This window comes from Grammomys surdaster, unplaced genomic scaffold, assembly GCF_004785775.1.
Source record: "Grammomys surdaster isolate TR1022 unplaced genomic scaffold, NIH_TR_1.0 184, whole genome shotgun sequence".
NCBI classification, from domain to species: Eukaryota; Metazoa; Chordata; class Mammalia; order Rodentia; family Muridae; genus Grammomys; species Grammomys surdaster.
In genome coordinates, this window is record NW_021604629.1 from 1,778,510 (window position 1) to 1,789,708 (window position 11,199).

Here is an 11,199-nt window from a genome sequence, read left to right on the forward strand (position 1 = left end):
AGAAAGAGAAAGAGAAAGAGAAAGAGAAAGAGAAAGAGAAAGAGAAAGAGAAAGAGAGAAAGAGAAAGAGAAAGAGAGAAAGAGAAAGATGATTTCTGGTACGAGAATTGGTTTTCAGCCTCTCCATGGTTGTCAACTCTACATCCTCCTATCTTGGGACCATAAATTGGGTTATTTTTGCTTATTTCTTCTGGTCCCTGGGCCTTAAATAGGCTGACTAAATTTGTGAAACAACAGATAAATAATTTGGTAGCAAAACCTATTCAGATACATTATCATAAGTTAGCTATGGAGGACCACAAGACTCAAGATGAGGTTGTTACTCTACTTAGGGTGTTCCCAAAACCCATCTCCACCCAACCTAAAAGAGGGGACTTACACCCCTAGACCAAGCAGAGAGGGGTCACCCAGAACTCCCTCTGACTGGCGATCTGAATTCTTGCTTAGGCTGCAAGGCTAAGCATTGCAAGGGAATATAAATAAAAGTTAAAAATATCTCTCTGGGTTCCCTGAGGGACAAGCCTGACTGCATAGGGGTTGATGGCAAAAATATCCCCTCTCCAGGAAAAAAGACATCTGGATGGGTATGTCCCTCATGCCTCACTGGACAACGACAGGGGGACCGGAGCCATTACAAGGTCCCCTTCAATTACTGTAGGTCAGGCCTCTATCCCCGCCTTCGCAAGATTAGAATCGCCACAGCCCTTCTATACTTAGAGAAGGGAGGAGATGTCAGGGGCATCCCTGCTTATACACTGAAGCCCTAAAGTCAGCCATAGGCCTAAAATCAGCAATAGGCCTGTCATACATGTATACTAACACCAAGTCTTGGGTCTCTGTGGAAAAACGTTGAAACTGATGGCTATAAGCTATTGTAAACAAGCAGCTTGTGTGGAAATTTACCAGCCTGAGTAGTCATAGACCTTGTAAATAGGTAGCCTTGGCAGGTAATACCAACTTAAATAAGGACAAGTGAATCATAGACAGAGTCATAGCGACCTGTCCCCTGAACCTTAACCCTGCCAATACCCCGTTCTGAAAGATATCTGTATTCCCCTGAACACCCACGCTCCAGTGTCATCCCCTTCCCCATGTCCTGCCTTTTTGTTTTTACAACCCCTGTGTGAATAAGTAAAAATTACAATTTGAAAAAATAAATAAATTATAAAAAACAAAACAAAAAAGAAATATATGTCTTAAAGTGGGATAGCAGGGTCATAATACATTCAGAAATATAGAGGACTAATATTATTTCTGTAATGGTAGTGCTAATGTACATGTCTACACACAGTATCTACACATCCTCACCAGTATTTGTTCCAATTGTTATTTTTTGATAATAGACATCCAAGTGTGGCAAGATAGAGTTTTTATTTTAATTTTCTAATGGCTTAACATGAGAAAATTTTCCTTATATATTTATGGACCAATTATCGATTTTTGATATAAGGTATTATTGTGTAGCTGGGCCTTCAGGTAGAACCATTTTCAATTTTCTGAGGAACCATCATATTGATTTCCAAAGAGATTGGCCAGCTAGCAATCCCAACAGTAATGAGGAAGTGTTTCTCTTTCTCCACAACCTCACCAACAAGTGGTATCCTTTGAGTTTTTTACCTTAGTCATTCTGATTGGTGTAAGGTGGAATCTCAGGGTTATTTTGATTTGCATTTCACTAATGACTACCTATGTTGAATGTGTCTTTAGGTGCTTCTCAGTCATTTGAGATTCCTCAGTTAAGAATTCTCTGTTTAGATCTCCACCTCATTTTTTAACTGGGCTATTTGGTTTTCTGCAGTCTAACTTCTTGAGTTCTTAGTATATTTTGGATATTAACCCTCTATCAGATGTAGGGTTAGTAAAGATCATTTTTCAATCTGTAACTTGCCATTTTGTCCTATTGACAGCATCCTTTACCTTTCAGAAGCTTTTCACTTTGAAGAGGTTCCATTTGTAAATTGTTGATCTTAGAGCCTGGGACATTGGTTTTCTGTTCAGGAACTATTACCCTGGGTCAATGTGTTTAAGACTATTTCCTACTTTCTCTTCTACTAGATTCAGTGTGTCTGGCTTTAGGTGGAGGTCCTTGTTTGACTTGGACTTGAACTTTGTACAAGGAGATTGAAAAATAGATCAATTTGCATTCTTCTACATGTAGACCACCAGATAGATTAGGTCCTTTTGCTGAAAATGCTTTTTTTTTTCCACTGTAGTATGTTAGCTTCTTTGTCAAAGATCAAATGACCATAGGTGTGTGTTTTTATTTCTCTGTCTTCTATTCTATTCCATTGATTGATGTGTCTGTCTTTGTACTAATACTAAGCGATTTTTATCACTATTGCTCTGTAATACAGGTTGAGGTCAGGGATAGTGACTCCCAAAAAAATTCTTTTATAGGTGAGAATTGTTTTCACTCTTTTGGGTTTTTTGTTATTCCATATGAAGGTAAGAATTTCTCTTTCTACCTCTATAAGTAATTGAGTTAGAATTTTTATTGGGATTGTATTAAATCTGTACATTGCGTTTGGTAAGATGGCCATTTTTACTATGTTAATCGTATAGAACCATGAGCTTGAGAGACCTATCTTCTAAGGTCTTTGATTTCTTTCTTCTGGGTCTTGAAGTTCTTGTCATACAGGTCTTTCACTTGCTTGGTTAAAGTTACACCAAGATATTTTATATTATTTCTAACTATTGTGAAGGCAGTTTTTTGACTAATTTCTTTCTTGGCCCATTTATCCTTTGTGTAGAGGAAAGCTACTGATGTGTTTGAGTTAATTTTACACCCAGCCAATTTGCTGAAGTTGTTTATCAGGTTGCAGGAGTTCTCTGGTAGAATTGTTGGGTCGCTTATGTTTTCTATCATATCATCCAGAAGCACTGATACCTTGACTTCTTCTTTTCCAGTTTGTATCCATTTGATATTCCTTTGGTTGTCTAATTGCTCTAGCTATAAATTCAAGTACTATATTGAATAAATAGGGAGAGAGTAGGCAGCCTTGACTTGTTCCTAACTTTAGTGGTATTGCTTCAAGTTTCTCTCCATTTAAATTGATATTGACTGTTGGTTTGCTATATGTTTTATTTAGTTTAGGTATGTGCCTTGAATTCTGGATTGCTCCAAGATTTTAACATGAAGAGGTGTTTTATTTTGTCAAAGGCTTATGAAGTATCTAATGAGAAGGTCATGTGATTTTTTTCCTTTGAGTTTGTTTATATATGAATTATGTTGATGGATTTTTGTATATTGTACCATCTCTGCATCCATGAAATGAAGCTTACTTGATTGTGGTGTATGAACATTTTGGTGTGTTTTTGGATACAGTTGTCAAGAATTTTATTAATTTTTATTGAATATTTTATTTATTTACATTTCAGATGTTAACCTTTTCCCCATTCCAACCCTGAATCCCCGTATCCCATCCCCCTTCCTCCTTCTTTTATAAGGGTGTGCCCCCAACAACTCATCCATTCCCGCCTCCCCACCCATGAATTCCCCCACACTGGGGCATCCAGCCTTCACAGGATCAAGGCATTCCTCTCCCACTGATGTATAGCCATCCTCCACTACATGTATAGCTGGAGCCATGAGTCCCTCCATGTGTGTTCCCAGGCTGGTGGTTTAGACCCTGGAAGCTCTGGTTGGTTGATATTATCATTCTTCCCATGTGGTCACAAACCCCTTTCAGCTCCTTCAATCTTCTCTCTAACTCTTCTGTTGGGAACCCCGTGATCAGTTCAATGGTTAGCTGTGAGCATCTGCCTCTATATATGTCAGGGCTGGCAGAGCCTCTCAGGAGACAGCTATATGAGGCTCCTGTCAGCATGCATTTCCTGGCATCCACAACAGTGTCTACATTTGGTGACTGCACATGGAATAGATCCCCAGGTGAGGCAGTCTCAGAACAGCTCCTCCTTCAGTCTCTACCCCACACTTCGTCTCCATATTTGCTCCCAGGAGTATTTTGTTACTCATTCTAAGAATGACCAGAGCGCCCACACTTTGGTCTTCTTTCTTCATGAGCTTCATGTGGTCTGTTATATCTTGGGTATTATACCCTGAGTGAGTGTTATACCTGAGTTATAACTTGGGTATTGCGAGCTTTGAACTAATATCCACTTATCAATGAGTGCATACCATGTGTGTTCTTTTATGATTGGGTTACCTCACTCAGGATGATATTTTCTAGTTCCATCCATTTGCCTAAGAATTTCTCCAATTCATTGTTTTTAATAGCTGAGTAATATTTCATTGTGTAAATGTACCACATTTTCTGTATCCATTCCTCTGTTGAAGGACATCTGGTTCCTTTCCAGCTTCTAGCTATTATAAATAAGGCTGCTATGAACATAGTGGAGAATGTGTCCTTGTTATGTTTTGGAGTGTCTTTTGGTATATGCTCAGGAGTGGTATAGCTTGGTCCTCAGGTAATACTATGTCCCATTTTCTGAGGAACCACCAGACTGATTTCCAGAGTGGTTGTACCAGATTGCAATCCCACCAACAATGGAGGAGTGTTCTTCTTTCTCCACATCCTTGCCAGCATCTGCTATCACCTGAGTTTTTGATCCACCTCACACCATTCTAACTGGGTTGCAGGCAGAGCAAGTATTGGGTTGGGGGTTCTCACCTGTTTTATGATCCAGCCTACAGATCAGTCAACAGGATCTGAAAGGAAGAAAGTGGGGGTGGAGGGGCAAGAGACATAAAGAATGAAGACAAGACAGGGTATCTAATCAAATTTCATTTATTGAAAGGCAATTATGAGTATATAAGCACAACTAGGGGAGTGCCTTTCAGTTGGGGGCACTAAAAATGTCCAGGACATATCTGGGAAAAACAAAATGTTATCAGAGTGTGCCCAGCTGTTGTGAGCTACTTGCATAAATATTATACTAGAAAAACAAGTCTCTTTTCAGGGTGGAAAACTATTAACCTACAAATATATGGTCCAAGATGGCAGCAAAGATGATAGCTGCTTTCAGCTAGGAGGTGGCTCCCAATAGGTCCACCTTTTTAATTTTCTCAGAAGGGAAGACTGGGAAAACGTACAGAAACTGTGTATGTCTTAGGTTGAAACAGACCCCCGCCTCCCTTTCCCATCTCTGGATACTCAACAGCCATTTGATTTAGCTCCTGTCTTAGGCTGATGAGGTCTCTCAGTTAGGGCCAAGAGTCTTGAGGTGTTCTCTTACCAATTGACTATCCAGTTTAGCATGTTAGGGGCTAATCTTTATCAGTCTCCATGACAGAGGTTATAGGGTCCCCTACTTCTAGCCTGTAATAATGGACCTGTATGAGTTTCATTTGAATAGTGTCTATCTGTTGTCATACAAAAGCCATCAATTTATTGAACAATATGGCCCTGAGGGACAAGAGAATAACTAGCCCTAATAAGGGTTCCAAAATGGATGGGAATAAAGTAGTGAGCCATGGCGAGGTACTAAACCAAGCCTTGAACCAGCCCTGTTCCTGGTCATGCTGGCATTTGCAGTTTTTCTAGGCCTTCTCTGGCCTCTTTCATAGAATCTTTAACAATGCCTGAATGGTCGGTATAAAAGCAGCCCTCTACTTTAAGGGTAGCACACAACACTCCCCCTGCCCCCACTGGAAGAGTAAAAGGTCTAAGACTCTTCTATTCTGTAACACTACTGCAGTTAAGGAGGATAATGCATTTTTCAAAAGCTATATAGCTGATTCCATCCTTTCTAATCTTTCTAAATCTGAATCTATAGAAGTACGGAGCTGAGCATAGCTTTGATCTTGCAAAATAAGTGAGGAAATCCCCATCCCTGCCCCAGTCAATCCCAAACCCAAAAGGACAGCTATAGTAACTGTGGTAATGGGCTTTCTCCTGGGTCTAAGCAATGTACCCCACTAAATCATAAATTGGGGAACCAAGAGTCCAATAGAGCCACCTTGGAGGGGCTGGCGATGATGTCTCCTTCAGCACTGAGGACTTTCCAAGTCAGGTTATGTGGCATATTCTGGTTGATCTGTTCCAGTTTGAAGGCAATTGTGAAGGATCTTCATGTTCCAGGTCTCCACACGGCAGGTTCCCTCAGTGATCACCTTTGTTTCACTTTTGAATTTTCAGTCAACCCTTCTTCCAGTAACATTCCTCACAGGGTCTCTCATTCTCAGTGCCTCTTATTGGGCAGCATGTGACCCAGCCCATGGGTCAGTCAACAGGGTCTGCAAGGGAAAGAGTGGGGATGGAGGGGCAAGAGGCATGGAGAATGGAGACAAGACAGGACGTCTGATCAAGTCTCATTTATTGAAAGACAATTATGGGTATATAAGCACAAACAGGGGAGTGCAACTGGAGAAACTTAACCATGAGTGTCTTGCAGCTGGAGGCACTAAACAACAAGCCCAGGATATGTCTGAGAAAAACAAGATGTTATCAGATGTGCTCAACTGTTGTGGGCTGCTTGCAAAAATATCATGCTAGAAAAACAAGTCTCTTGTAAGGATGGAAAAGTACCAACCTACAAATATATGGCCCAAAATGGCTGCAAAGATGATAGCCACTTTCAGCTAGGAGTAGACTCCCAACAATCTTAAGAAATGCTCAATTCATTGTTGCATGGATTATCTATTTTATATTTGTTTAGTATTTTTATAGGTTGTAGATATCTATCTACCTTACAAATATAGTGGTCAGAATCATAGTATATAAATTGTTTGAATGCTTGAGTCTCACCTCTATCAAATGAATGTTGAGAATAAGGAAAGCATCTACATTCTAACTTTTTTTCTATATTTTTCTATAATTTCTATAAATTTCTACAATTTTCTATATGGAAAATGCTTAGCATAATTCTTAGTATAAAGGGAAGTTGATAGAAATGTTGGTTGTAATCATTGTAGTGACTGTTAAAACAAATGCTGCAACACAAAACTACAAGAATTCTGAAATTAGGGTTATGAAGAGAACTAGAGTATCACTGAGTCTTTGAGCTGACTAGTTAGTATTGTCCCATGACCTACCTATATCAAGGGTAGTACTCAAGGGTGACACTTTGATTGTATTTCCATATATTAGGCATCCAAGTCATTTTTAAAGTCTACTTCACTATTCAATTTTAAGACATTTATGTTCTTCCTTCATATGAAATGAGAGAAATGTACCAAAAAAATGTTATTTAAAATTTGGCTTTAGCCAGGTGGTGGTGGCGCACGCCTTTAATCCCAGCACTTGGGAGGCAGAGACAGGCGGATTTCTGAGTTCGAGGCCAGCCTGATCTACAGAGTGAGTTCCAGGACAGCCAGGACTACACAGAGAACCCCTGTCTCGAAAAACCTTAAAAAAAATTAGCTTTATATAAAGTTCCAATTCATGATTTTTCAGACTAATAGATGGCATATGCTAAAGATAGCAATTCAAATACTTATTTTTAAATGTACATTGAATGAATGAAACTAGCTTTAGCTTTTATACATGAGGTTTAGTACTATTTATGTATTACAAATATCAAAGTAAATTTAGAACTAATTATTCTTAGGAAAATTCGTTATATAATGATGTAGTAAAGAGTAGACAAATCCTATATGATTATGCATGAACACCTAAGAGAAAACAAAATAATAAATTGACCTCTTGGGAATTGACAGTATCCTAGGAGCTTAGTCATTCTAGCCTATGAATTGAATCACTCAGTATCCACCACAGGAAGTAATAATGTTCTTCAACATTCACATTTGATTCTTTAGCATCTTCAGGGATTTATTCCTAAAGGAAACAAAAAACTAAAAGATGACTACATAACCACACAACTTTGACTTCTCACTTCAGGATAAATGAGTTCTCATTTCAAGAGGTAGGTCTTTGGCTTTTCATAATTAATCATGCTGAATGGATTTCATATATCACCTGAGAAAAAATATTTATATTCTATATTGATTGATGTTGGTCTTGGGTGCCACAGTAGCCTGGACTCTTCTCTCTCTCCTGGTCCAAGATGTTGGGTGCCATGCATTAATTGATGTTGACTGTAGGTATTGCAGTAGAGAGAGAGCCTCACCAAGATGCTAAGCATTCATCTCCAATAAAGCAGAGGGCCACAGCCTCTTAGGGAAGACTGACACCCAGCTAGCTCATTCTAGTTCCTTTATTTAAACATCATACAAGGTTAATCTAGGTTGGGAAAGGTTCAACTCACCAAAATTATCTTGTCCTTGCTTCCCATATAAGCAGACAACACATACAAATCTCAGTCCCTTTTGACCATGACTAGGCATAATCAAGAGTAAGATTTGCCAGGCTTACCAGAAATGATTAGTGCAGCTGCAAGCTCTCACAAAGCACCAAGTGCTGGCCTTCCAGAGACTACATTTTTTCAATATTCAAACAGTTTTATAACAAGTTCTCAACCTCTACTCATTGACTCAAACATAGCAAATGTTTTGCTGAATCACTTCACTCAAAGGCAGAGATAAAGGCTTTACTATGCATATCACTACAGTTCTGTTTAAGTTATGGGTTGAGTGTTTATTATGTTTTTCATAGTGATTGCATAGATATTTCACTTTATTTGGTAAAAAAAGATTTTTAGTTTCAAATATATTAAGATATCTAAGATATTTGCAATAGACATTTATATTGATATGTAAAATTCCTGTTTGGTTGGTATATGAATAATAAATTTACTGCTGTAGGAGATTGTTACACAGTATCTGTTAAAATAAAATTTAACAAAAACCCATTCCAATCATTTCCAGTATATAGGCATCTTTAATTATTATTACTTAACTTTTTTATTAATAGATGTTAAGCAGTGGGGTTCAAACAGTTAGGGTTTTGATTCTTATTTTACTGGCTGTTTTGTAGAGGTAAAGAAAGTTAAATAATCTTTTTTGAAGTTATTAAAGTATTGATGAAAATAATATTTTAGGAAAACATAATGTTTAAAACAAAACACATACATAAAATTATTGCAATTTCATTTATTACCTGTTTGCATCTATGGATAACTCTTAGATTCTTGCTCATTTTTAATGAGTATGTAAAAATATTAGCTGTTATTCAAATATTTCCTACAGAGTTGCATGCATTCATCTTACCTAACATACTGATTTTGTTATTTGTGTATTAATGAAAGTGAAACTACCCATTTATGAATCCCTTTCTGTAATGTCTCCTTACAGCCTTAAACTGGCATTGGCTACACTGTCCCATGGCTTTCCTGGAAGATGGGAACCACACTGCAGTGACAGAGTTCATTTTGTTGGGTTTAACAGATGACCCAGTCCTTAGAGTCGTTCTCTTCACCATCATCCTGTGCATCTACCTGGTGACTGTGTCTGGTAACTTCAGCACCATCCTTCTCATCAGAGTCTCTCCCCAACTCCATCACCCCATGTATTTTTTTCTTAGCCATTTGGCTTCTGTTGACATAGGCATTTCATCTTCTGTCACACCTAATATGCTTGGTAACTTCCTGCTGGAGAGAACTAGTATCTCCTATACTGGATGTGGCTTCCAGCTTGCCTCAGCTGTTTTCTTTGGGGCTATTGAATGTTTCCTTCTGGCTGCCATGGCTTATGATCGTTTTGTGGCAATCTGTAACCCACTGCTTTATTCAACCAAAATGTCTAAACAAGTCTGTGTCCAGTTGCTTGTAGGGTCTTATATTGGTGGGTTTCTTCATGCTTCCTCCTTTTCACTTTCCTTTGTTTCTTTTCTCTTCTGTGGATCAAATAGAGTCAATCACTTTTTCTGTGATTTTACTCCTTTAGTTGAACTCTCTTGTTCTGATAACAGTGTCCTCCTAATTCTTGATTCATTTTCTGCTGGCTCCATCATTGTGATCACAGTGTTTGTCATAGCTATCTCCTACACCTACATCCTCATCACCATCCTGAAGATGCGCTCCACAGAGGGTCGACACAAGGCCTTCTCGACCTGTACCTCCCACCTCACTGTAGTCACGTTGATCTATGGGACTGTCACATTCATCTATGTGATGCCAAAGTCTAGCTACTCCACAGACCAGAACAAGGTGGTGTCTGTGTTCTACATGGTGGTGGTCCCCATGTTGAACCCCCTCATCTACAGCCTCAGAAATAATGAGATTAAGGGTGCTCTGAAGCAACAGCTTGGTAAAATAAGATTTTCTTAGAGACATCTGTCATTTTGATAGACTTGATGTTATAATAATGCCTCTTTGATAGAATATTTAATGGAAGGTTCTAATTGAAAAGATTGTTGAGAGTATTAGCATGTGACAAGTTTTGCAATAAACATGGGGGTTCAAATTTCATGTTACATAGAAAGTAGAACAAAAATAATCAAATTAAGTTCTTAAAAATAATCAAATTAAGTTTTAAATTAAGAGCATAATTTATAATATAAATTTCAAAATATAATCTTGAAGTTACATTAATATTTGTCAGTTGTTCATATTTAAGCACATTACAGAGTTGGTCTTAATTGCTCCAAAACCTGGTGTCATTGTGAAAAGCCTGCTGCCTATCATGGTACTCTTGGAGAATGCTAGAGACGTTTGGAAATGGAATCTAATTGCAATTCTTACTTTACTTCAGGCGTGTCATAAAAGGGATTGAGGTACTCAGAACTTTGGCAATATTCTTTACTCACCAAGAGGTAAGTGGCTTTGTTCAACCACACATTCTTACCATGTGATGCACAAACAGGACATATAGATACATTCAGCCCCCTAGAACTGAGACCTATAAAACTCTGTGCTAGTAATAACATTTTTCTTTTGACTAGTTGATTATCTTAGCTGTAGTATATTTGCTATAGTAACAGAAACCTCTTTAGTACAGACTTCAATCTTTCATGTTGTGTTTGATTTAACACTAAGTTATCTTAAGTCTGATAAATATATCTATCCTATTGAATGATAAGAAGCAAGAAGAGACTAAATTTCTAGAAATACTGTAGAAAGGATTATCTAGAAGGATAGACCTTGTAGACTCATAAAATTTCTGAAAAGGAAAAGGCTATAATTACTGATGTGAAACAATCACAAAATAGAAAATAATTCTAAATCATTTTGTCAAAAATGTGGCTCATGGGCTAAGTGTATTTTTTTCTTCTTGAAGATTACCTAGCTTCTATTCCCAGCACCTTCATGGCTCATGACCATCTGAAATCCCTATTTTAGGGACTCCAAGGCCTTTTTCTAACATCCAGTGATGTTCATAAACATGGGGAAAATGTTTAATTA

The 11,199-nt window shown here is 38.1% G+C and overlaps 1 protein-coding gene across 1 annotated transcript; it reads left to right on the top strand.

Annotated features, from left to right (window-relative positions):
- The first annotated feature begins 9,180 nt into the window (after positions 1 to 9,180).
- LOC114621723 (olfactory receptor 510) lies at positions 9,181 to 10,125 on the top strand. Its single transcript, XM_028768080.1, has one exon. It carries the CDS (start codon positions 9,181 to 9,183, stop codon positions 10,123 to 10,125), a length of 945 nt encoding a protein of 314 aa, XP_028623913.1.
- The last annotated feature ends 1,074 nt before the right edge of the window (positions 10,126 to 11,199 follow it).